Genomic DNA, 27,854 nt, shown 5'->3' with positions numbered 1-27,854 from the left:
TGGGCTACAGAGTAAGCCCCCACAACAACAACAACAACATGTTTAGGTGCATTTGACGATTTATTAGCTTTGTGGTGCTAAGGAAGAAACTCGGGACCTTGTGCATGCTCTCACGGCACTGCTCCACTGGTCTAATCCCCAGGCCACTTACAAAACACACTCCAAATGAAGGAGGGGCACAGCAACCTAGAGCCGATCCTACCGCAGCAACTTCTGGCTAGCTGGACTTAGTATAATGCAGCTGTTTGGTTAGCTGTACACGGAGTTGTAAAAGATGACCATGCCATTTTATTTCCTGGAGCAGTTTATTGATCATTATCCTTGAATCCAACCAAAGGAATTACTATTTGTCAAAAGAAGATTCCCCTCCTGTGAAAAAGTCCTTTGGAAACTGGCTCCACAGAGTCCGGATAAACAGCAACAGGTCCTATTGATCTTATACTGGTCTCAAACTATTGCTACAGCATTTAATGTAAAGAAAGTATACACTGCGTGCTGAGATACACATCTAAAAGAAAGGTCCTTGGTAAGATCGCTCATAGGCTAACTAGAATTCAGCTCCGTACAGGTTTCTCAGTCATTCCCAAGGCCACAGGCTGAACTGGAGAGGTGTGGTTAGAAAGCACGCATTTTACTGCAGTGTAGCCCAGCCTGCAGAGCTGGTTTCCAGACGCGGCCTCTTGCTGCTGCGCTGTTCTTCCTGTGTAGACCTGCGCCTCAATACACCGTCTAGCATGCAAGAATAACTCATGTCAGGAAGCACACATAGAACCTATCAGGACTTGTTCAAGCCATGAGGCTGGGAGGAGAGAGCATGCTTATGGCAAAGGAACAGGTATTTTAGCTTGATCTTCAGCTTCTCATCCATCTTTACATCCCATGCTCTAAATGCATCCAGTCTACACTGATTCTAGACAGCTCAGATAGTAGAGTATCTGTGAACCCTTAAAACATTGGATTCGCTCAGCAACGGATAGCAATAACTCATAACTTTCTTGGGGTGGGGAGTACTGAGGAGCCGTGATTCATCTGGAAGAGACTCATATTCACAGGCCCCCAGCACGGGAAGCTGGCCTTTGGCAGGGGCCATGCCAGGAGAGGGACTGGCTTCAAGCTCCTCCTGGCTTTTGGTTTCTAACAGCTTTACCGGCACCATAACGTACATGTGCTTAAAAGATATTAAGAGGGTAAAACCGAGTGAGTTTGGCATCACCACACAACTACGGATCCATCAGCCAACATACCTATCACTTGCAAGTTCCCCCGACCCTCTCCTTCCAGCTTCCTGATAAAAACTGCCACAGCTGTCTTCCCGAGAGGAGCTGGGAGCCCCACCCCTGACTTTTTGTGCTATATTTGAAACACTCAAAATGTATTTACAGTTTAGCCAGGTAATAAAACAAGCACTTAATAATCTATTATCCCTAAAGAATTCTTGCTTAAATTTGCAGCAACTTTGTACGGGGACAAAAGAACATGCCTTCCAAAACAACCACATCACCACTAATTCCCACATGCTGCCCCGTCTCACCCCTTCCCCTTTCAGCTCACTCAGAGGTACTTGTCTTGTTTATTAGCTCACTCTTAAACACTTTTATCATATATGTGAAGCAGTGCAGTGCTTGGCTTCCTCTTGAGTACTCTACAGTTGGCCACTGGCAGCTCACTATCTTCAACATTCTATTTCTGATCCATCCACGCCGACGAACGTAGCCACGGGTCACTCGCTATGTATTTCCTTGAAAAATCTAATCTCTTAAGAGACACTCTCATGTCATTTCCAGCATCTGTCCTGAAGAACAACAGCCTTACACTGAACTGTCTGAACATCAAGTTCCTTCGGGGGTTATACGTGCAAGATGACTTGCTGGGCTACGGGTTGTACCGTGTGGGCCTTTATAGATAATCTCTAATCTAGATCACGTGGTTTAAAGTTCCAACCCTGTCTGCCATACCTGTGAACTCTGAACACCCACCTCTTGCTCACTCGGCCCTGGTGCCCTTGGTTGTGTTCTCTGAAGATGCCGGAGTCTGCTCATGGATGACCAGACATTTGTTTCTGCTGCTATGAAGTCCTTGCTAGGAATGCATCCTAATTTGCCAATTATTTTCTTTTACAATCATCATCTATCTCTGCATCCTAAACAAGATGTATATGTGATTATATATATGTGTGTGTATACATACATATATATACTTTTTTCTAGGCCTAAATAATATTAAGAATTTTTTTTTTTTTTTACAAAAATCCCCTACCTTTTAAATTACTTTTTTCTCTAGTCTTTTAATTCTCGGGATTTATCTTGAGTATCACTGAGGTATGAGCTCATCATCATGTTCTAGAGGAACAACCCACTTGGCAGCAGTACGCATTAGATGGTCTACTGTTAGGGTGTACCCCTCAAATACCAACAGTGTGCCTATTATAAAACAGCAGCTTGCCTCACCTACTGTTTAACAACAATTTCTCATTTCCCCAAACTCTATTTTCAAAATCGCCTGATCCCTTTTCATAATATTTTCTTCACATTTTTTGTGCATGCTGTCCCCAGATCACAATCCTCCTGCTTTAGCTTCCCTGGAGCAGAGATTAGCGCACCTGTCAGCACATGGAGCTTCCCTTTTCAATGGGCTCTTTCCTTGACATGTCACGAGTCTCCAGGTCTAACTGTGGGGCTAGCTGCTTTTGTCACCCCATGCATGGAGCCCATCTCCTGCACGTCTGCTGCCTTCCAGTTAGTGGCAAATCCCATCCCATGAGCCTGTGCTGCAGCCTCCTCTTAGGAGAGACTGCATCTGCTTCTGTTGGGAGACCCCGGGGCACCTGAAAGCAGCTGCAGGCTCAGTTCCCCACTGTCCAGCAGATCCCCACTGATGGGCGTGGCAGCTTCCATGGCTGTCCTGGATTACCTGACTTCCGTGCTTGCTTACTTTGCTACTCAGATTCTAGCGACGTGTTCCGCTTACCTCTTCTTTCTTGAGGGCATCTGGGTCCCTGAACATTTCCTTTATTGTCTCTAAAGTCTAGTATCAATTTTTAAAAAGTGCGTTATTTGGGCTCCATTTCTACAGCATAGGATGCTTGGGACATCATCCACAGTTCCACCTCCCTGCTGTGTGCTCCTGCCACTGTCACTGAGAGTGCATGAGGCAGCAAGTGTCCTTCCCATGTGGACAGCTGGACAAACGATATGGCCTGGCGCCAAGCTTCCGTGTGGCAACAGAGCTGAAGTTTGGCTTTTATTTCTCTAATTCTCCTGTCTGTTTCTTAACAGATAGAAGTTTAAAAGGGAACCACATACTGTATGAGTCCATGAATATGAAACGGCCAGTGGAGACAAATCCATAAAGCTGCTAGCGCTGGCTCGGCTGGGGTGGGAAGGACAGGGCGACTATATTGGGCATCGTGTTTCTTTGTCAAGCAAAGAAACACTGTGGTGACAGTTACACAGCTCTGAACACATGGAGGCCACGTAGCTCTGTTCTTTAAAGGGGTAAATTCATGGTAAGTAAATTATACACTAGGAAGCTATTCCATAATTGAAAAGGAGATAAGAATATTATTTATTGATATAAAATTCTTGTTTAAAAAGGCATCAAAACATAAGCTGAGCTTAATGAACTGTCACAAAAAAGCAAACAATTGCCTGGGTGGTTAAGAACGCTGCCTGATGGGGTGCATGGCCCTCTCTTAGGATTGGAGGGGGTGGGGGGGGAGAGAAAGGGGAATGGGAGGAGGGCAAGGAGTGGGAATTTGGGAAAAAAGTTGAAATAAATTTGAAACAAAAACAAAAACCAAAAAAACCAAAAAAAAGAAGCTTAAAAAAAATGAAACCCCTGCCTGATAACCAGCAGCCTTTCTTGTCCTCTCACGATGTCGCCCGCAGGCGTGTCCTCCTCCTTCTGAGACGCAGGCGTGGGGAATGCTGCACACAGGCCCTTAGCTGATTTAAGTGGCACAGGTCTTCTGTTCCGTGGCTTGCCTTTGCACCCTCTCAGTGGGATCTCTTGATGGACAGATGCTCTTAATGTCAACACAGACAAAGGAGTGTGTCTACGGCTGCACTCGCTCTCTCCCTAGCCACAGCAACGCTTTCACTGCCCCAACACCTCTGATGGTGTCACATCTTTTATTGCTTAATAAAATCTTAAAAAATAAAATGTAGCAGTTATGTTTTTTTCCAGATTGTAAATAATAAATAAAATATTCATGTTTTCATAGAGACCTTCGTATTTCTGGATTTTTCAAGATAATCAAATCATTGCTGCTCTTAAGAAAATATACAGGAGTCTCCATTTACCTAGAACCCAGTCACAACCAAGATACTATTTTAAAATAAAACTGCAGAGCACCATGTTCAAAGTCATGCACTTATGGAATTGTAAGAACTCTCAAAGATATATTACATTCAGTATGGTTTTTCTTAGTTTGTAAATAATTAAATGTGAAGACTAGTGACTCACTTGCAATTTTTTGCTTAATTAAGTAATTGAATAAACAGAATCTTTCCATTCTTTGAGCAGCCTGGGCTACTGTGGCTTCTATGTGAGTTCTAGAAGAACTCAGATACTCGCATCACTTAGCCCCCATACATCTGTGCTAAGCATTCTCTCACTCCCAAGCAGCTTTTACATTGGTGTAGAAGAGTGTTGTTGCTCACTGTTTCAAACAAATGCAGTCTACACAGTCAATTTGTCCACAGTTATTTACATGACTGGAGTAGTTAGTACATGGCACTTTGCAAAGCTCCTCACTTACAGCACACACATTTACAAACAAACTTAATGGGCCTAATGGACCTAATCTTTAGAAGAAGAATATCCTGTGTCTACCCACACATGAGTCCATCTCCTGATCTTAGGAACTTGCTCTCTCTCCTCAGCACACAGCCTCAACAGAATGCTCAAAAATACTTACTTTCTCTCCTTTCAGGCTCATTTGGATCAAAACTGTAAGCTTCAGATGGATTCAACTGCCACTGTAGGAGGCACAAATATTTGTATGTTTAAAATGAAGTAATAACAGCATATCAGTACCTTGCTTTCCGTCACTAAAATATCTTTTAAAAGTACAAGAAATGGAGTTAGTTTGTCTGTGTTTACCTACCTAATAAGACACTGACCTTGAAGGACCCTCAATCAGATCATCCAAAACAGAATCACTAGAGGTGTGTAGTAACTTGTCCCAGGTCTCAGGGACAGAATTAGAATCTGCATGCCCATGACGAGCAACACAGCCTGTCTATCTCCAGGACCTACTGAGGTGTTGTTTCTTTTGTTTTTAATGTTTGTCATTATTGATATTTTTATTATCTTTATATCCCCAGTGTTATCAGAGTTCCTGGTATCTGACAAACATTTGGTCAGATCACATTAGTGCAAGAAATGTTTCTGGTTGATATATGGGTAGCAGTCGGCCTGGTTGGTCACTGGCTTATGTTTCCATCCAGGCTTGTTCAGGAGCCTTTCAATCTAGAAGTAGTTGAAGATGGAGACACCCAGGGCTGTTGTGGACTATTATTTTAAGATGTGTAGCATTTGTTTATGCTGTGGAACATTTGTTTAATGATGCAAAGATGTGTTGTATTCTTTTATGTTGCATTTGTTTAATTCTGTGAAGCTGTGTTACTTTGCCTGTCTAAAACACCCGATTGGTCAAGTAAAGAGCTTACCAGCCAATAAGTAGACAGGAAAAAAGATAGGTGGGGCTGGCAGGTAGAGAGAATAAATAGAAGAAGAAATCTGTGCAAAAAAGGATCTAGGAGCAAAAGAAGGATAAGGAGGAAGACACCAGGGGCCAGGCACCCAGTTACACAGCAAGCCACAGAGGAAGAAGCAAAGACAGGTGTACAGAAACAGAGAAGATGAAAGTCCAGAGGCAAAAGACAGATGGGATAATTTAAGGGAAGCTGGCTAGAAATAAGCCAGGTTAAGACTGGGCATTTACAAGTAATAAGTCTCCGGGTGTATTTATTTGGTAGCTGGGAGGCGGGACCCTCAAAGAGCAAAGCAAAGAACAACAGCAACACAGGGCTTTCACTAACTCTTCATTCTCCAGGTCTTCCCTGACCTTCCACACATCCAAGAAGGTTATTTTACTGGTGGGAACATTGACTTTATCACTGGTGGGGAAAGCTCTCTGGGCTAAAGTCCCTGCGGTTACTGAATAAGCTGAAGCCCAAATAGTCCAGTTCCAGATCCCGAGGGGCTTCTGACGACTCTGTTCAGCAGTTTTCTCTCAAAGCAGGTGGTCCACACCTTGCTGACAATGAAGAAGTCCTCTCACTTCACACCCTTCTCTTTCATCTGACCTCGGATGGCTTCTCCCTCTTTATTCTTGTAATGATAAGCATATGCAGACAACGTGGCAATATCCTGCATTAATGGCCCCCTTCATGGCTTTCCTGACTTGGTCTGGGGAAGACTTCTACATGCCCACGCCCACAATGGCCATCTTGGCTTTGGTATTGAGCTCCATGAAGGTGCCATGGTTGGTGCAGACATTTTTCTGACAGAGTAGATGTCTGTGTTGTTTGTTGTTGCTGTGTTTTTGTATGTGTGTGTGTTGTTCAGATGTGTATGTGTGAGTGCCCATGTATTGGCCGGAGGAGATTTCAAGTGTCCCTCTATTGCTCTTCACCCATTCCCTTGAGACAGTCTCTCGCTGAACCTGAAGTTCTGTTTGTCAGCCAGGTTGGTGGCCAGCGATCCTTAGCAGCCCTGTCTTCGTGTCTTCCTTCTCCCAGCTCTCTGGTTATGGGCACATGTGGTCATGCCTGTTTTCATGTTAATTCCAGAGCCGCAAACTCAGGTCCTCATGTCTGTACAGCACCGAGCCATCTCTCCAGCCTGCCGACGGAATTCACATCCACTAAAGAAGGCCTGAGCCATAAAGAATAAAATGTGACTCGGACTTTGGTCACTTCTAAAAACAGGATGGCCGAGGTTAGCCCCAAGAAAGAGACTTGAGGGTGAGAAGACGGCTCAGTGGGTAAAGTGCTGGTTACACAAGCATGAGGACTTCAGTTCAGATGCCTGCACCCACATAGATGCCAGGCACAGTGGTGAGTGCCTGTAACCCTGGAGTTGGGGGTTCACTAGCAGCCTGTCTAGCTGAAATGCTGAGCTCAGACTCAGTAAGAGATCTTGTCTCAGAAATCACGATGGAGAGTAATAGAGAAAGATGACGTCAGCCTCTGACTAGTATATTTGAATTCATCAGTGAGCTCACACATATCTGCATGTGTATAACACACACACATGAGGGAGGGATTTTTGAAAGTTGTGTGAGAAGTTACATAAGAAATTTTCAAAAAGGCATGTTTTGAAATACACCAAACCACCAAAATCTATTAATTTGAACAAAACAGTATAAATCAGTAACTCAAAAGTTTCATTTCAAAATATTTATAGAAAGAATTTTATAATTATGAAAATGGAGATAATATAGTTATCCAACAAAGAAAATAATTATATAAGCTAAGTATTCCGGCTGGAATATGTCGGATTATTAAATATAATTTTGAGGAACTTTTAACAACACAGAAAATACAGTGTTGATAGTGGTATTTATAAGTTATGAAATAACATAAAATTTGAAATGTTCCTAGTCTTCTGCAGTGAGCAAATACTGCTTTAATAACATATACATGTGTGTTCAGTACACGTACACTCTGGCTCCCTGTGCTCTAACTGTACATAACAGGAACATAAGGTTGAAATTTTCAAAGAGTTCATTATAAACTTTCCTACTCACTGAAATTCTAGACTACCAATGGAGCACTAGGTGCCGGGATCAGGCCCCTGGATGACACAGAGTGGACTCTGCTCCTGGACAAGATGGTTCTAGCAGAGCATCCCTGGGATACGGGAGACTTTAGCTAAAACCCTGATTCACTGTGGCAATGTTTCACTTTATCTCTGGATTCTGTGGCTCCACCATGCTCCTTGCATTACGGAAACAGAGGGCGATATGGGATTCCCCTCTGTATGCGGTGAATGCCATTGGTTAATAATGAATCTGTCTTGGGCCTGGCAGGGCAGAATAGAGGTAGGCAGGGAAAACTAAACTGAATGCTGGGAGAAAGAAGGCGGAGTCAGGGAGACACCATGTAGCTGCGAGAGGGGAGAGACGTGAGCTGCCAGCTGGAACCTTGCCGATAGGCCACAAGCCTAATGGCAAAATATAAAATAATGGAAATGGGTTAATATTAGATGTAAGAGCTAGCTAGCAATGAGCTTAAGCTATTGGCCAAGCAGTCATTTAATTAATACAGTTTCTGTGTGGTTATTTTGAGTCTGGGCAGCTGGGAACAAACAAGCAGCCTCCTGCTACAAGAGGGTAACTTGATATCATGTCAACAACCTCTGGGAAAAGTGTTTTGCAGAATTCTTACAACTTTTCTATATGCTTGAGAGTATTCCAAAGTAGAACACTTTCTTTAAAAGCATAGGTAGAAAAAGTATGTTAAAAATTCTGAGTTTTATGCCGGGCGGTGGTGGCGCACGCCTTTAATCCCAGCACTGGGGAGGCAGAGGCAGGCGGATCTCTGTGAGTTCGAGGCCAGCCTGGTCTACAAGAGCTAGTTCCAGGACAGGCTCTAAAAAAAGCTGCAGAGAAACCCTGTCTCGAAAAACCAAAAAAAAAAAAAAATTCTGAGTTTTCCATGAACCATCTCTATTTCTTTTTTAAAAATATTAAGTAGAGCTAGTGATGGTGGTGCACGCCTTTAATCCCAGCACTTGAGAGGCAGAGGCAGGTGGATCTCTGTGAGTTTGAGGTCAGCCTGGTCTATAGGAGCTAGCTCCAGGACAGCTAGGACTGTTACACAGAGAAACCCTGTCTCAGAGTAAGAAAAAAAGAAAAGAAAAGAAATTATAGCATATGACATTATAGTTTTCAGGGCTCTTTCTCATGAGAATGTGCACATGGTGTGTTTGTGTGGTGTGATGACTTCAGTGAGTTGCACCTCTACCCAAGCCCAGAGAGACGGTGAGCCACCAGAGGGCACCCAGACTTCAAAGACTAAAGAGCAACTCTGCAAGTTGTAAACGCCAGTGCAGGGCAGGGGTCCTGGGCTGAACACTTACACATAAAGATGAACTTGTACACATAAAGATGAGCCCCGTGGTGACAACTCACTCACAGTCATAGAAGAGTGAGAATCACTACTTTACAAGGCTCAGCGGGTTATCAGTCAGGAAGTACTCTGGGAAAAGTGCGGTACTTACTGTAAATTTGCGAACACCCTCAAGCTCCCCAAACTTCATGTAAGAGATGTCTGCTTTCTTTTTCCCCACATCGACATCCCCAGCATAGATCTGCTTTATGCCTGCACCTTTAATTAAAGGCACACATTCATCACAAGGGCATTTTGTCACAAAAATCATGCTGCGTTCTTCTGGCTTTATATCTTGACACCTATAAAAATTATAAAGTATTACAAAAGCTGTTACGAAAGAGCAAGTAAGTTTGTAGAGAAATCCTTAAACTTTAAATTTGAGATTTTGCAACACAAATTTGTGATGTTACAAATAATGATCAAGTTGTGTTCTTGCTAAATTAGCAAATGTTCAAAATATGCAAAAATATGACAATCATTATAACTGAAATTCATTGATTGCACGGTAACATATCGGTATGTAGGACATCATATTAAAAAGGAAGTGAGAACAGACGATGGGGAGGGAGAAATGAGTGCACATACATGGGAGGTCCTCTCTGCACATGCACTTCATCATGATCCTGGAGAATGGGGTTCGCTTCTCCTTAAGCCAGCACAGCAGCTAAAGACTGAGCTCTATCTGGACATACACTGACAGATGCTTCCTTAATGAGTAGTGGTAATGCCCAGTTTTGAGCTACAGTTCTCTTAACCTTCTCCAACCATAACTTTTTAAAAATGTTTTTTTAAATATTTATTTATTTATTATGTATACAATATTCTGTCTGTGTGTATGCCTGCAGGCCAGAAGAGGGCACCAGACCCCATTACAGATGGTTGTGAGCCACCATGTGGTTGCTGGGAATTGAACTCAGGACCTTTGGAAGAGCAGACAACGCTCTTAACCTCTGAGCCATCTCTCCAGCCCTTAAAAATGTTTTGATATGATGTAGCAAACCTTCATCCAGAATACAGCAAGGAACCCTGCATTGAAGAGGATGGAAGGAGAGCAGAGGATATTCTTAGCATGCTGCGGAAGCTTGGACTAGAGGCTCTCATGTGGCTGCAGGGACTGTACCTCCAGGTCTGGTGGATAACTCCTCTTGGCCAATTGTCTTCAATTATGCACCTTCTAGATCTATCTTGCTGAGTTTCATTCCTGCTCACCTGGCTGAGGACAGCGGAAACTGCAGACACCCCACCTGCTACCTAAGGGGTCTGTGCAGTGTTGCTCTATGAATATATGTCCCTAACCCCACAACTGCCTCCAAAAGCATCTAAACTCAGAGTTCACCATTACCCCATCCCAACCCACCATGAACACACTTGTCTCACCTCTGGGCTGGTGGATCTAGGTTCTATAGGAAAACAGACTGAGCAAACCATAGGGAGCCAGCCAGTAAGCAGCATTCCTCCTAGAACTCCGCCACGGCCCCTGCGCCAGCTCCTGCCTCCAGGATACCGCCCTATTCCTGTCCTGACTCCTTGCAGTGATAGATGGATTTTGGTCATGATGTTTCATCCCAGCAATAATAAACATAACCGAGCCAGTATTTCATATATGTAACAGACGTGCTCTGAATTTAGAAAACAAAGGGGATACTAACATCCAAAACCAGAAATAGCTGTGCAAGTCCCTAAGGACAAACTCCTGGTAGTTCCTACTAGAGAGAGTAAGAAGAAAGAATTTCTGAAGAAATGGAAAGAGCTGGGAGTCTGTGACCATACCTTCCAGTCTAGGAGCAGGACCTAGCACTAACAAAATTCTTTTTCCGAAAACATTTTCTAAGAGTTTTAAAAGAGAAACACAAGACAATGAAAGAAAACTAGTTCCAACCAACCTCTGCTCTTATCTTAAAGGAACAAAGGCAAAAATATCTCGTACCTAAATGTCAAAGCATTCTGCTCGGCATGTATGATGTATCTGAACTTCCGTATTTCTCTGTCCTTGTGCTTGTCATCCATGTGGGGGAAATCAGCATACTCAGAGCCGACAGGAAAGGCATTGTAGCCGCATCCTACGAAGTACATAGCTCCAGTTCCATCACAGCTTCTCTGCAAGGGTCAGCAGAAGCACCCTGTGAGTTTGCGCACTCTGAAAGCCCTCACTCTCTCGCTCCATTTCTATGATAAACGGAGCCATCAGGAAATACAAGATCTGAGCTGGAGAAATGGCTGAGCTGGTAAAGGCATGTGCCACCATGCCTGGGGAGCTGAGTTCCATCCCTGAAAGCAACAAGGTAAAAGGAGAAGACCGCTGTGTGTCTGGATGCATAAACATCACCTACCACAAATGAGTAAACAAAATCTTAAAACTGAAACGGAAACATAGCATCAGATCATCCTAAGTCTGCCATCTTCAGAGGTAACTTCAAGACGGTCTTTGATGTTAGCAGTTCTAGTGGGACCTCAGAAGTCAAGAGTGCTTTGAAAAACTAAAGCGCTAAAAACAAAACAAACAAAAAACCCCAAACTAACAAAGAGTGGAAGGCTGGTTCATAAGACTTCTGTGGACCAAGACTCCATCAGGAGCTGGGCTATGTGCTCACACTGTGATATCATAGGAAAACAGTCTGGCTGCTTTCTTCCCATATCCTGAGAACCCGGTTGATGCTGAATTTAAAGACATGATACATAACTTGTTTGGTGGAGGTTCTTCAAGACAGGATGGCATTCAAGCTGTGTACAGTTACTGCTCACTGCTCTCATCCAGTGAGGAAGGGCAAAGGGTGGAGCAAAGGATAAGAACATGAAGCTTGGGGAGTGATTAGTTTAAAATTCTAGGGAAGGGGAGTGAGATGAGAAACCATCAGTGGTTTTTTTGGTAAAGAGGTTAGCATTATTAAAGAGAAGCCCAGTGTACTGGTTAGTTTTTATAGTCAACTTGGCAAAACTAGAGTCACCTGGAATAAGAATGTAAACAGAATTGCCTCTATCAGACTGCTCTATGGGAATACATGTGGGAAATTTTCTTGACTGCTAATTGATGAACCTTGAAAATTGTTGAGTGCTGTGGGACAATGGTCTGTACCCTGTCACTTGTATTTTAATAAACGCTAATTGACCAGTAGCCAGGCAGGAAGTAGAGGTGGGGTAACCAAGCAGGAAGTAGAGGCAGGGTAATGAGAATTCAGGGAAGAGGAAACAGTCAGTCTGCAGTTGTCACCCAGACACAGAGGAAGCCAGACACAGAGCAAGCAAGATGTGACTGCCTTGCCAAAAAGGTACCAAGACATGTGGCTAACACAGAAAATAATTGTGGACTAATATAAGTTATAAGAGTTAATAAGAAGCTTGAGTTAGTAGGCTAATCAATTTATAATGTAGGCCTCTGTTTATTTGGGACTAAATGGATGTAGGACCAGGGACCAGGTGGGACAGAAACCTCTGTCAGCAGTTGAGGGAAGAGCAGATGTTTACACGAATTAGTAAAATGCATTCTATCAACCAGTCAATACAACCCAAGACTTCGGCAGATCAGACAGCATGAGCTGTAGCTGCTATCAGATGTTAGAGGGAATGATTTCATACTTACAGCTTTCCCTTCTGCCCAAATGACAGCTCCAACTCCCGTTTTATGATCCTCTGAAAGACAGGATGTTTATCCCAGTAAAAATCAACACTCTCAGTTCCGTGAGTCCATCCTTCTCAAACAATAAAAACACATTTGCTGCAACAGACATCATACGTGTAACAGCAGTAATCCTTGTCCTAACTACACAGAACTCTTGAGATAAAACCTTTCTGGTGTGGAATATGGGAATGAGGTACCAAATAACCAGACAGGGCAGGGCCACTGTCCACCTTCACTCATCATGTCCCTGTGACAACCTCTCAAGTGGCCGTGGCACATTTGACCCACGCTGTAACTGTGACATCCGAGCCTCACTGACTCTTCTTACCTGGTCAGGATCTAAATGACCTCTTTTAACACATGAAGAAGCAGAATGAATAGGAAGTTTTTGAATGATGGATTTAGAGGCATAAACATGTGCTAAAATCAAGTTTATTTTTTTCTGACATTTTTTACACTCTACTCATGGAAAATTGACTTTACGGAAATATTTTTGGAAAAAAAAGTTCAAGTGGAAATTCTACTTAAGGTCTTGTTTTCCTTGTACATTAGGGTGAGTTTCAAATTTCTAAGACAAATTTGAATGAATTATAAAACCATAGCATTTATCAAAACCACAGCAAGGGACAAAGTAGGTATATTTATGTAAGCAGAGTCTGCACTTTCAGTTCCCAGCCACCCAGACTCGAATAATCACACAAAAACTATAATAATTACAACATTGTTTGGCCAATGGGTTAGGGGTATTCCTAGCTAGCTCTTACATCTTAAATTAACCCATTTCTATTATTTTATATTTTACCATGAGGCTCATGGTTGTTACCTCTTGCTTCTTGGGTGACTATATGGCATCTCCCTGACTCCACCTTCTTTCCTCGTCTATCTCTGCTTGGAGTCCCCACTTGCTATATTCTGCTCTGTCATAGGCCAAAGCAGCTTCTTTATTAACCAGTGGTAATAAAACATATTCATAGTAATACAGAGGGGAATCCCACATCACATTTACAGAAACAAAAGAAAACAGAATTATCTGTACCCTTACCAGGGGCCATTTATACTGAAGAGGGTTGAGTACAACTCTTTCCTACAACTTCCTTCAAGGTAAGCGCTCCCATCAGAGGCGTTTAAGCATCTACTTTTCTATTACAGACAATACAGACAGAAGTCCTGCCATTGTTGTATTAAACTATAGTTTGCCTTAGAGTTAACTGAAAAAAACTGTAGTTATATAATAAAATTTCTTATTTGCAATTCAAGCACATTCAGGTTTTCAAAATTATAGTATAAAATAAGTATTTTTCTGGGAAGTATTTTTATGTATGTTCTCATTTTTGTCTATCAATAGTTAAAAATTCCCATTTCTATATACGGAATTAACTAAAAGTTAGTTCTCTTAACCCAACCTAGCTGCCTTTTCTCCATCTCTTTCTGACATTAAGAATTCCCTAAAAATGATTTTCATTTTCTGAGTGTCACAGACACACAAAGCACGGTGAAAGGCTGAGCGTTGAGTGGGGAAGGGAATGGCAGTCCCATCCTCAAGCAGCTAATGGGGGCATGGCAGGGATGAGGAAGCTGCGCTAAGAGGAGGTGCCTATGACACTGGGGAGCCTATGGCGACGGCTTCTACAGTGTCAGGGGCGAGATTTGGTAGCAAAATTCCCTTGCTTCCTAGACCTTTATAGTTTAATGCAGGGGAATAATATAAATTAATGCTTCATGCTCATTTATAAGGCAATGGTAGAAATTATAACCATAATTACCTAAAATATCAAAACCTAAGCAAAGTTTAATACATGCATAAATAAAAACCAAACAAAACGGAAATCCTCCAAATGAAAGTCACATCTCCCGCACCACTACCTTTCTTATCTTTGGATTTTGGTTTTGGGAGCTACCATTCCTATGTCAGTCTGGGGACAGACTGGGCCTTTGCACAGAAGGAAACAGCATTTTCCCATAGGCAGCATTTTCCCATAGGCAAGGGCTAATTGGAAGAGAACATTCACTGCCTCTTTCCAAGTAGGAGTGATCCTTGATTTTCAGTTTTAAGAAAGGATTTTGCTGGATAACCCAGGTTGGCCTTGAACTTGCAGTCTTCCTGCCTTTGCTTCCCTGAGTGCTGGAATTAAAGGCATGTACCATATCTCTAATTCTTACAAAATTGTCCCTTATAATCTGATTATTCTTCAGTTTTTTTTCCCTGCAGTTTTGAAGGAAAGGCCAATTTATAACCACTGAACAGATTCCTGAGGCTCACTGACCCCCGAAGTCAGAGTATTCTTTAGTCTATTGTTCATGCCTACAGGCACATCTATTTCTTTAATTTTTAAAATTTTATTTGTGAGTGTCTGCACTCATAGATGTGGGTGTCACTGTGCACTTGTAGGCGTCAGAGGACAACTTGTAGGAGTTCTCTTCCACAGCACGGAAGAAAAGAACTTGGGCTCCAACTCAGGCTGCAACTCAGCCTGTCAGGCTTGGCAAAAAGGTCCTTGACTCTCCAAGAAGCTAGCTGGCCCCTTCACATGTCAGTTTCTATTATTGATAGTTCTATGTTAACAGTGGTCTTGATCTAAGTGTGTTTCACAGAACACTTGATAAAAATTGCTGGGTGCCTGGGAAAAAGGCTTACTCCTGGCTCCGGTGAAGAGCCCTGATCAATCAGAGCAAAGTGGCCAGGGACCTGTGTTATCCACAGCTGCCTCCTGATGCTTTGTCACACTCATATCTGACTCAATGGAGTTAGAACGGCTTTGGGGTTACTCTCACCTACTTCAACAACATGCCTACAAAGCACTGCTCCATCCAGAGCGCCTGCCCGAACAGCACATGTACCACCTTACATTCTTAACATCTCTGAATTCTAAAGTTCTTCACACTCGCCCCAAGGGCTTTAATGATTATGAACTCTGTGTGTGTGTGTGTGTGTGTGTGTGTGTGTGTGTGTGTGTGCGCGCGCGCGCGCGCGCGCGCGCACCTCCGGAGGCCAAATGCTGACGCTGGGTGCTGTACAACACTTTCCACCTTCCTTAGGAGTAAGTTCTTACTGGAACTTATTGGCTGGACTATCTGGCCAGTGAGTCCACACAATCAATCTTGTTTCAGCTGCAGGCCTGGGGCTCTAAACACGTTGCCATAGCCTGCTTTTCAGGGGTGCACTGGGGACCCAGATTCAGGTCTTCCTGCTTGCACAGCAAACACTCTACCTGCGGAGCGACTCCCCGTCCCTGAACCACTATTTTGAATATGAAAAGATCCCCCCCCATTTAATAACCACTCTTTAGTTCTCAGGGAAAATGGTAATTATGCCGGTGGTTCTACCCTGGAAGAACACACGTGAGCAAGTGATAGTCAAATTTCATCTTAACTAGGCGTTGAGGTCCAGAACCTTACCCTGCAAAAAAATCCACTGTCAAAAACTGTTCCTTGGAAAACCTTTTAATTCAAATGTACCAGCATGGATTTATATATAAAACTCAATAGTAAGTGGATACATGTATAATACAAAATGTAATTTATAGTAGAGTATATAAACTCTACGTTACAAATCAGTCTCGGATTATCAACCCTGATGAACATCAGAACACCTTGCAGAACTTTTAAAGACCTAGGCTGTACCCAGTTGTAGATCTGGGTGGGTTTGAGCATCTGTACCTTTTAAAGTTTCCATGGAGATTCTGTACATTGTCGGTTGAGATCCTCCATTCCGTTTATTCGACCTGAGGTCTTTTAAAGACCAGTGCCATCTGTACAGGCCTTTCTTATTCTCCTCTTCTCCTCCTTTCTTGGGATAATTAAGTTTCTGGGCAGGGGATGTAGCTCAGTTGGTGGAGTGCTTGCCTAATGTGCATGAGGCCCTAGGTTCCTTTCATCTTCAGCACAGCACAAATCAGTTCCAGGAGGTGCATGCTTGTAATTCCAGCACTTGAGGTGGAGGTAGGAGGGTCAGAAGTTCAAGGTCATCCTCAGCTACTTAGGGAGCTTGGACTGCATAGAACCCTATCTAGTAAATAAATAAATGAATAAATAAATAAGTCCTACTATAGCATATGTCCCAAATAAGTCTTTACTACTTCTCCTGTCTGGATTTTCCCTACTTACTTCAAAATTGGATTTTAAAAAGTGGTAATTCTACATTGAAAGACATTATATTAGCTTAAATATGAAAATAATGCTACATTTTTATCAAATAAAGACCATCACTAAGTAGTATTTTCTTTTTACACGTGCACAGCAGAGTGAGATCACTTAACTTGCTGACAGGAACGTATCACCAGAAACCCAATAACGGCATTCTTTTACCTTCATTTCTTTCCCTCTAAAGTTAAAAATTCCCAGAATTCTGTTGTTTTTTAAAAAAATAAAAATAGAATACACAGGCTGGAGAGATGGCTCAGCAATTAAGAGCACTTATTGCTTTTACAGAGGACCTTAGTTTGATTTCCAGCACCCACATGGTGGCTCACAACTGTCCATGACTGCACTCCACCATCTTCTGGGCTCTACGGGCACCAGGAACAAACAAAGTGTTGCACAAACAAAATACATGCAGACAAAACACTAACATATATAAAAAACATCTTTTTACAAAAACCGAGTATGATCAAAAAAATTGTGGAGTAAATAAAAATGAGAAATTCTAGTTTTCTTTTTGTGCCATTTTTACTGAGGGACTTAGTGGGTAATGGGATCATTTGTGTAAGAAGCAAATAGGACTTAGGTCTCCTGGTCCTGGTTTGTAAATGCAGTGCTGAATTAAGAACAGAACACACAAGAGGCTGGCTAACTCCTTTATGCTGTTGGAGCAGCAATGCTTCCGTATCTAAGAGTCCAGGAACTCTACCATGGACGATAGGAAGCCACTTCACTTCAGTGTCGCTGGTAACCCAACCATTCAGCCCCCGTTTACAAACTAAGCATTGAACTCACCAGTTCGGTATGCCAATAGCCTGGCCTGCACCATGCAGTGCCTTGCAACTTCCTGCGGCAAGCTTTGGTTGTGACTGTCAGTAATCTGTTCTGGGTTGCTACAGTAGAATCCGAAGTGTTTCAAGTTGGGCACACTGGAAGCTACTGTGGCCAAAAGTAGAACCAGGTCTTTCATGCTTTGCCTTAGATTGCTAAAATAGGGGTTTTCACACAGGTTCTCCAGACCTATGGTCATCAGTATCTGCTTATGCATGTCTTCATTTGAAACCAAAAATAACATTTCAAATTCTTTTATTCTTTCTTGTTTACACTCAGAATAGAAATCAGGGTCCGCGCCCTGCAGTGCTCTTGCAGTCTTTTGGATAAAGTCACACTTGTAAGAGGATTCCTCTACAAACTGCACCATGTAACACACCAGCGGCTGCAGTAACACACACACATGGGCCCGGCTGTTTGACTTCAACCTTTCTGCTGCTTTGGCATCCAGCTTTGCATCTTCAGAGCTAGAAGCCTCGGTGAGCAAACTTATTTCTGGGTCAGAAGGCCAGTAAGAAATTCGGTTAACTCCAGCTAAAATATAAAAATATAAAAGGTCGTTGTTTTGATATAAGCGTAATAGAGGCTTTCTATCTAAATCCAGCCTACCATTACCAAGACAAACATCTACACTGTCATTTATACAATGTGAGGGTTAGCAAACAAATACCCACAGGCCAAACTGGGTCTATGGCTAGTCTTTTTTCAGTTGATGGGTTAAATATGGGCTTTACAAGAGAATATTCTTTATCATATGAGATTGTGAGAAATTAAAATTTCAGTGTTTGTATTTATTCAAGACACAACCCTTCATTTACATATGTAGTGAGTACCCTCGAATGGCAGACTTAACTAGTACAGTAGAAACTATACTGCCTGCAAAATCTGAAATATTTATACACCAAGGTTTTCCATGTTGCCATGGTTGCCTCTGGAAATGTTATAGCCAATTCATGGTAAGACCTAGAGTTTTGTATCTAAATAACTATAAATACTACATTTATGCATTAAAAATGTTCCTGTCTCAGATTCAGAATTCTTCTGAAAAGCTATATTCTAAAGAGAGGAAAACGTTCATGCTTTTAATGCAGCATTCTTTTAATTAAAAATAATTCCAGACAATCAAAACAGGGGAATAAATAATGTGATTCCTCATCCAGACAATCAAGATGGGGAACACACGATGGGACCCCTCCTGGTTATCCAAGACACCCACCAAGAAGTTTCTGTTTTAAAATGTGTTGCTTTCATTTTCTTTAACCTTGGTTTTGTTAACGAGTTTTAAATTAGCATACGAAGTATGAATTTCATGATGGTATTTTTTACACACTTTGTTCTTGTTGATCACAAAGAACTTTTAACAGAAAAATTTCATAGAATGATGAAAAGGGCATCACCAATCTTTAAAAAGCCTATAAGTCAAAGAGAACAACAAACTTGCAGAATAATTTTCACTCAGTATGACAGAGGAAAGGTAAGTAGCTTTTACTACACAGAAACACAATTAGCTCATTAAACAAAAGTACATGTTGGCAAGAAAAATGAGACCTTAAGGGAAATAAAAGATATGAGCAGGCAATGTGTAAAAGAAACACAGCTAGATAACAAACATGAAAACATAAGGCTGAATGAAATTACTATGCAAGCATCAAATGTTTAATTATGAATAGTTTACAACAGAAATTTCTCTGCCACTATCTTATGTCATTTCAGCTCAACAAGATTAAAAGTTTTTGTTTTATTTATTCATGTGCATGTGCAATAAAAAGATTTTATTAGGTATGTAGGAGTTCTAGCGCCCACAGAAGTCAGAAGAGGGTGCAGATTCCCTGGAGCTAGAGTACAGGCAGTTGTGTGCCACCTGACCTGGGTGCTGGGAACAACTTGGGTTCCCCACAAGAACAGGAAGTACTCATAACCACTGCACAGCAATGGGAAACCTTACTAAGACACATGCAGAAGTAGGTCAGTTCACTCTGAACTCACGTCATTTATGTGGTCCTTAAGGCAACCCTCATACTGTGATTTGTAGTAATGTTTTATATACGTATACATTTGTAGCAATTGCTTCAGCTTTGAACACTAGAGAGGTGTTGGCTGAGGGCTAATGAAACAGATGACTTTTCTTATTTCTTATGTTCTGTTCCATAACATAAAACCAAGAGGCTATCAGTCTTCCGAGCTCTCCACAGAAGCCTGACAGATCACCCTAATCCATCCTCCAGTACTGCACAAGAATACCTTTCCAGTTCAAATGCTGAACCTGCTTCATGCCTCCATTACTATACGTGCTGCTGCCTTAGCTAGCAATACGAGGACCCCTGTTCTATATCCAACCCACTATGGTAGTTTTAATGAGAAATGTCTCTTTTGGGTTTGATTTTTGAACCCTTGGTCTGGTTGGTGGTCTGTTTGGGAAGGCTACAGAACCTTTAGGGGATACAGTCTTGCTGGAGGAACTAACTCACTGGGGTGGCCCTGGGTGCTTGTAGACTTGTTGCACTTCCTATTCTCTCTCAACTTCCTGCCTCCGTGCCTGCCTTCTGCTTTGCCTCCCCACCATTAATGTACTATAGTCCTCTGGAACCACAAGCCCAAATAAACTTGTCCATAAGTTGCTTTTGGTCACGGTACTTATCACAGAAATAGAATAGTACCTAATACAGCCATGAGACCAGGCTTGTGCCACGGCTTTCACAGCTGCCAGGCCTCGGAGCCTGCATCGCTTACAGCCTTATCTGATGCCAAGTCTCCCCGAGGAAAAGGGTGGGGAGTCATATTAGTTGTCTTCTTTCTTCTAGAGCCACCAGGTGCCCATGTGTGAGATACAGTTTTTAAAATGATACAATCACCTGCATATTTACCTATCTATAAAACAGAATGAGAAGCAGTCACGTGTTGTGTGACCTTCTAGGGTATTTAATAACCTTTGGGAGTGTGCTGGCTAGTTTTTGTCAACTCTACACAAACTGAGACATATTTGGGAAAAGGGAATCTCAAGAAATTGGGAAATTGGCTCCATCTGATTTGAAATTGCCTCCTCATCCAGGACTGTGGCCATGTCTGTGAGGCATTTTCTTTATTAATGATTGGTGTGTAAGGGCCTGGGTTGTACAGGAAAGCAGGCAGAGCACGCCATGGAGCAAGACACTAAGCAGTTCCTGAACTGAGTTCCTACCTGACTTCTCTTAATGATCAACTTTATCTGGACTTGAAAGCCAAATAAATCATCTCCTTTCCACGTTTGTTTCTGGCCATGGTGGTTACAACATAAAAGAAACTAGAACAGAGAGCCAGCTGCCCAGCCAGAGCCTACAGCTCCCACAATGACATGAACAGAAAGGATGTTATGTGGCTGCCGGGTCATAGCTCTGGTTTTGTTCTATGGTGCTGGGAAAAACCTGGGCCTCACCACGCTAGGCAAGCACTCCACCACTGAGCTACAGTCCCCAGCTGCTCTCTCCCAAGCAGGATTTTAAGAAGCAGACAAGCCTTCTCTGGATGCAGAGGACTCAAGTGAGACCCCAGTTCTGACGAAAGCAGGGAGAAGAATGATGTCTACTCCTACAAACCAACCATGCCAACAACACTGCCTGCTGCTGTCAGGGCCTGTGTCTGACAACCGTAGGGGTGAAATGCAGTCTTGAGCCACTGAAATTTTGGGGTTCCATTGTAAACTAGCATCAGCCTATAATTTACCAAGGGTCAGTTAGCTGATCAGCAGGCAGAGCTGAGCTCAGAATCCACATTTTCAGACTTATTCTCTGACAATGGTCTTCAAACATGCATTTCTACTCCCATGTTATCTCTGTGTATTTGGGCAATGTCTTCCCTCACAACTGCTCTCTGATAAAGGAGCTGAATTCCAGCACCACCTTATCTGTACTCACCATTCACAATCATTTTCAAACAAGCAGAACATGGTTTTCTTGAAAAATAGAGGTCACAGTTTTTCAGCCTGGACCCGTGTTTGATAAGAGCAATTTGCCCAGTATGTAAGTCTTCACTAGAGCAGTGAAGACCAATGATTTTCATGTTTTTCACCACCACAAGACCAGTTTTCTTCACCTAATTAAGACACAAAATAATAAATTATTAGTTATGACTAATACTGTCCCTTCATGGGTAATACTTGATTTTCTAATGATGAAAGCTGTGCTTAGTTCTTACCTAAACACAGTCTTCATAAAAACAGATTTCTAATTAGGTCCACAAAGAATTTCTGAGCGCTTCATATTGACTTTAGAAGAGAAACTTCCAAAACTAAGACTCTACTGATTAATTACATGTGTGGCTATTATTACTTCATTCTAGTGAAAGATGAATTCATTTTAACCTAATAAAGGCCACAGGCCGAGTCAGCTGACTGGTTTCTTCCACCATCCAGGTGAGGATTATTTTACTACAAGCTTCATGATGGTGTTAGGAAATCCTCTGGGTTTCGCGCAGGCCTTGGAAGAATCACAGATGGGTAAAGGTAGAACTACAGCAGGCATCATCTCAATTCTAAAACTACAAGATTATTTTTGGAGTCAGGATTGCGTTATATAGCCCAGGCTGGCCTTAACTCATGCTGAAAAGGTAAGAGCACCACGAAACGTAATGCATTTGACTCCAAACTTGCAAAAAGTAAGTGTATGTTACCTTCTTCCAGCAAGTTTGTTTGCAACACTGTTCACTTTAGAAGCGACCACTGAAAATTGCCGTAGCAGAGGATCTGAGGACAGAGTCAGCACTGTTAAACTGAGGCAACATGGCCAACAGAGTGGCTGCAACTCAGCTGAATGGCATTGGTTTTACACTGTCAGCAGACAGAAATAAACCCGAAATAAAAGACACAGGAAGTGTATTATCAACCTCTTACTAGAACCATCTTTCAGGCCAAGTTTATCACTTTTTTTAGTCCTTTTCAAACAAAATAAAAACAGCTGGGCATGATGGCACATGCTTTTACCCCAGTGCATGGAGGCAGAGACAGGCAGATCTCTGAGTCTGAGGTTAGCTTGGTCTACAGAGTGAGTTCCATGACAGCCAAGGCTACATAGAGAAGTCCCCATCTCAAAAACAAAACAAAACACTGCTCCCCCATCCAAACAAACAAAAAATTGTTAATTTTGCTTCTAGCTATAGCCAACATATCTAGTTTGAGATAAAAAATTTCATCCCAAATGGGAAGCCCAAATTGTGTTCCAGCCGGGGACTTTAGTTGCTGCAGCCCCAGCACACTGACTTTCTGGGAACTGCTCTTCTGGGCCTGGCTTGTTTCACTTCATGCACATCTTGGACTGTTTCTGTGCAGTTTTACTCATAGGGGTTTACAGGAAAGCATGACGGAACAGGACCACCTTTCAGGATATTTACTTGGGTGATTCACTACTTTTTTTCCCTTTGTGTTTCTCTTATACTGAAAGCATCTAGCAAATTATTTCTAAATCACACCAGGCAGTGAAGAGACTCACTTTCAGAGCTAATCAGGAAACTTATAGACAGACATCAGAATAACTCTACAAAACACATGTGCTTATTCTCTGCATGTGAACAGCCATCTCTGGAAGCTACAGGTAGCATGACAAGGAATACCAGGTGTTTTGGTCTGATGGCCCGTGTTTCTTAGATGTAAGAGAAAACATGAAATTCCTGGGTCAGGGACAGAGGACCCCAAAGAGTGGGAAGCACGTTTGTGGTGGTCCCCGCCCTCCAGTTCCCCAGGGCATAATGAAGCTGAGACCACATGGTTGCTGGGACCACAGTGGCTCTGCAGGGAGAAGCATCAAGGCTGGTATTCTGCTGTTTGAAGGGAAAAAGCAAACCGACCTGTTGTCTGTCCCAGAGGGACATTACCTCAGCTCTTCAGAAATGTCCAAGATAAAGACCAATTAGGCTTTGCATTCTCACTATAATAACCAAGGTACACACATGTGGAGAAGCTTGGGGGCATTGCTCAATCCATCCGTGTGACTCAGGATTAGAAGTTACACTTGAAAATAGAACAAGCAGGAGGACATTACAGACAACTCTCACTTGAGATTTTTAAACAGGAAAGGCATACAGGCTTGTCCGTACACAAGAGGCCTTTTAGGAGAATCTGAGCAGCTCCCCGAAGCATGGGAGGTCTTGTGCAGGACTCCTTCCATTCCTTTTGCTTTTGATTATGAGCTTGTTACATCTTTTTAAAAATCATAACAATTCACCTGTTTTTTGTCAGCAGATACCGGTCTGGCCAACTCTTCATTATCTCCTAAGGGGCCACGGTTTTCCTCTTCGTTTTTCTAATTAAAATCAGATTAAGAGGGAAATGATTAATATGATGAATTATATATGTCTAATGCATAATCAATATGATAACTACATTTCAGTATTTAAGGGCTGGTGTCCTCTGGATCATCTTCCCCCTACGAAGCTGTGTTGACAGCTCACTTTGCTCAGGTACAGACTCGGCTAGCAAGTAAGGCCACATAATTTACACTGCAAGGAAAGCATGAACCAGTATGAAAGAAAGTAATGTTAGTCATCTTCACAGTATCTAATTTCTAATTCAAAACTGTTTATTAACTGTCCCCCAGCCTTCTTCTAAGTCTCAGTCTCTCTCTCTCTCTCTCTCTCTCTCTCTCTCTCTCTCTCTCTCTCTCTCTCTCTCTCTCTCTCTTTATACACTACTACCATTGTATCTTCTAAGTCTCAATAGACGAGATCTTTTCCAATCATTGCTAGGACACTTTAAAATTCTGCTTTTATTGCTGAACAATGTAAGTATTTGATAGCACAGAGGAACTCAGACACTAGTCATATTTGCAAATATATTAAACCTGTTAAATATTAAATTTAGCAAAAGTGGCAATGTAAATGTCCATCAACACAACTGACTGTTGTACAGCTTATTCAAACACAGTCTACACAGTGCAAGGCATGAAGAGAGCTTTCAGTTCATTCACTGCGTGTAAGAACACACAGGCTGGAGTATGCTCAGGGTTTGGAGCACTTGCCTTGCGTGTACAAGGCTATGGGCTCAATTGACAGGACCTCAGAACAAAGCAAAGCATGTCGCATGTACACGTGATTTTTCACTGTACTAAAAAGGAAGCTGACACAAAACCAAAATACCTTACACAAAGTTACACAAACTACAAAGAGCTTGAGCTGGAATGGGAACCCAGTCAGCCTGGCTGCTATGGAAACACTAGACCAAGTTGCTGCCCACACACATAACGCCACAGTATATGTATGTCTTACTTTTGGCGAAAAGGATTCAGAATAAAGTATTTCAAGCAAGTATAATAAAAAAGAAAAAGGATAAAATAATAAAAACATGTCAACAGTCTCTAGGTAGTAAAGTGTGAAGACTTTTTCTTCTGTTCCTTTTAAAATAATGAACACACAGTAATTCGGGAACTCATAAAAATAGTTTATACAGCTACATGTCAATTGCACCTTGGAGCTTCTGGGACTTACTCTGTGTGATTAGTTTTGTCAACATGAAACACCTGGAGGCGTCTAGGAACGAGAACTTCAGTTAAAGCGTCGCCTCTATCAGGCAGGCCCATGGGCATGCCTTTAGGGTATTTTCCTGATTAGTGATTGGTATGCGAGGGCCCAGCCCACAGTGGGCGGTGCTAACACAGGCATGGGGGTCCTGGATTATATAAGAAAGAGGGCTAGAAAAACTGCAAGGTTATTTAAGGACATTACCTAGCACAAAGAGAACCCTCCTGAAAGTATGCACAGTATGATTTTTTAATGCTGCTGGTTAACTGAGTTATCTTCAGTTTCGATAAAAATGCTTAAACAAGAATGAAAATGGGGTGTCATGTGCTCCCTTTCATTTGTTCCTCCCCAAACCTATCACAGGTTTTCTTCTCTGCAGCAGCCACGACACTGGAACTGATGAAACTAATATGCACATCTGCTTTCCTGACAGTAGATGCGTCCAGCGGTGATAACGATAATCTATGCATTTTGTAAAATTGCTTTTTTAGTAGCTAAAACACATTTTCCATGGAGACAATGTTAAACGTGATAACCAAGTCCTCAAGCTACCGTACACTGCTAGAGTACTCTTGAAGGTGCCTCGGTCCAGTACCTGTGGGTTGCAAGGTTTATAGCCAAGGAACAAGAGGGAAGCCTGCCTGACACTTCGGATTGACAGCTATGGGGAACATGGGCATGAAACACAGTCGGGAAGACATTAACACAGTGAACAGTAGCAGGGAAGGGTCAGGATATATAAGTAGTAAGCTTTCCTAGGCCAAGCCTCTTCCCAAGTTAGCTGGCTTTTAGAAAACAAGAATTCATAAACTGATACAGGTATAAGCCAGATTCCTAAACAAGATTTAAAATAAAATATTTAAAATAAAACTAACTTATTTCTCTTAAACAAACAAAACCTTCCTGGTATCTGTCGGATGAAGGAAAGGATTCAGACCACTCAGGGTGAGGAGGAGGCACAGAGACACTGTTTAAAAAGACAGGAAGCTGGATCAACTTTTGTTTCTAATGAAGTTTTACAGCCCTGAAACTTGGAGACATTTTCATCAGAATGCTAATAGCCTTATCTCTGTCAGAATGAGGACATTTCGCAATAGACTTACACATTACACTTTACTAGTAAAAAAAAAACTCGTGCATCAATAAAGAACTCAATTTATGTGTATAAACAGATTCATGCTGAGATCAAATGTCACTAATGAAATTAAAAAGATTTTCAATTTTAATATTCAATTACTAACAAACCTGACTTCTACAATGTACAATTTAATACCCGATAATCAAGGCATACGCTGGGACTAACTTTTCAGACTGGAAAGATGAGCTACAAGCAGAATGCCATGATAACGCTGTTTCTCAAGTCTTAAGGCCTGTTGGGTTTGACTATGCAAACTACAAGCGGGCAATGAAATCAAACTTGGACTACTGCTTTTTCCAAGGGTAAAAACTATCTACAGAAACAAATTATACCTGAGACTTTTGCCCTTGGGCTTCTACTCCTGGGAAGAGCTCCATCCAGAGACTGAGCAGAGTGAAAAGGTTGACTTTAGAAAGCCTTGGTATTTGACCTACAAAAGAGAGGACATTCAGAATTTCACTAGTGATGGCAAAGGCGCTAAGCTCAAACCTACTTGTGAGATGCAAATGGTTGGCGGGTCGGAGAATCATAGCTTCATTAGCAAGAGCGGCTACAACCTCATCACTTTCGACGACCTCCGGTGGCTCTTTCTAAACGTGGGTCCCTTTTTCCCTCCAGGTCACCCCATAGATAAAATAATACAACCGACACAGAAACCCCGGACATAAACTGGGGCAAGTCCTCGCCTTTGACGTTGTTGTCGTGGAGGATGGTTTTTGTTGCTTTGTTGTTTTATTTTGTTTGCGTTGGAAGGCATTGCTAAAATGGAAATGGTTAGTACACGCCTGATTCTCAACCATAAGGCAAAACTTGAGAAAAGCATCACAAGCGGTGAATATGGAATCAAAGCAAAAGCACAATTCCAGGCTCTTCATCCCCGGGATACTGTGTCTAGGTCCGGAGTGCAGGGCAGGGCTCGCGACCTGTGAAGCCTGGGGAGCACAGCCCCAGGCAAGGAGACCCGGACGCAGCGGGTCTTGGCGGGAGTTGCTGAAAGAGACCCGGCGCCCGGCGGGAGACAAGGAGTAGGCAGGGCGCGGGGAAAGAGTTAGACATAGGGCTGGCAGGGCACGAAGGAGACACAGGGCAGGTAGGGTGCCAAGCTGGAGGAGAACACGGGGCAGACCGGGTGCCGAGCTGGACGGCGACACGGGGCTGGCAGGGTGGGAGGGTGCCGAGAGGGATGGAGGCACGAGGCAAGCACAGCGGGGACACAGTGTAGGTAGGACGCGGAGCTGGAAGGACACCAGGGACAGGCGGGGTGCCAGACAAGGGCAAGAGACACCCCGGGAGGGAAGGCGGACAGCAGCAGGGCCCGCCCCGCACTCACCCGTCATGCTGCCAGTCTGCGTCCCGACTGACCGCCCGGTCCCCGAGCCCTCCAGACTCTGCATCTGATCAGCTTCTTTCAACCCCAGCCCAGAGGCCTCGGCCCAGGGCAGCTCGCCCACTCAGGCATGGTAGATAACGCCTCAGCTCCCCGCCAGCCGACTCCACGGCCTGTCAACAACCGCTGGCTTCGCGCAGC

General features: G+C 42.8%; 1 protein-coding gene across 3 annotated transcripts; it reads right to left on the bottom strand.

Moving 5' to 3' along the window:
• Positions 1–41: 41 nt before the first annotated feature.
• Positions 42–27,854, bottom strand: Cdadc1 (cytidine and dCMP deaminase domain containing 1). Of its 3 annotated transcripts, XR_005282958.1 has the most exons (11): positions 27,657–27,854; positions 26,659–26,756; positions 23,898–23,975; positions 21,597–21,774; positions 17,671–18,240; positions 12,700–12,749; positions 11,050–11,219; positions 9,232–9,421; positions 4,919–4,979; positions 3,842–4,032; positions 42–729 (listed from the first exon to the last, which is right to left on the bottom strand). XR_005282958.1 is itself a non-coding variant. In XM_038309880.1 (10 exons), exons 1-10 carry the CDS (start codon positions 27,718–27,720, stop codon positions 632–634), a joined length of 1,557 nt encoding a protein of 518 aa, XP_038165808.1. In that variant the 5' UTR covers positions 27,721–27,854; the 3' UTR covers positions 42–631. The 3 variants fall into 3 exon arrangements, 2 of the variants coding, with proteins under 2 accessions (XP_038165808.1, XP_038165809.1); XM_038309880.1 differs by lacking the exon at positions 3,842–4,032; XM_038309881.1 differs by lacking the exon at positions 42–729 and having other exon boundaries at positions 3,853–4,024.

The sequence above is a fragment of the Arvicola amphibius genome, chromosome 13 (assembly GCF_903992535.2).
Source record: "Arvicola amphibius chromosome 13, mArvAmp1.2, whole genome shotgun sequence".
Classification (NCBI taxonomy): Eukaryota; Metazoa; Chordata; class Mammalia; order Rodentia; family Cricetidae; genus Arvicola; species Arvicola amphibius.
This window is presented reverse-complemented; position numbering and strand designations above follow the sequence as displayed.

Excerpts from the sequence above, each read along its gene's own strand:
- Cdadc1 (XM_038309880.1), bottom strand. The coding sequence starts at position 27,720 with ATGCAGAGTCTGGAGGGCTCGGGGACCGGGCGGTCAGTCGGGACGCAG. Across the intron at positions 23,976-26,658 it reads CCCAAGGGCAAAAGTCTCAG|AAAAACGAAGAGGAAAACCG; the intron begins GTATAATTTGTT and ends GATTTTAATTAG. Across the intron at positions 4,980-9,231 it reads AGGGTGTTCGCAAATTTACA|TGGCAGTTGAATCCATCTGA; the intron begins GTAAGTACCGCA and ends TGCCTCCTACAG.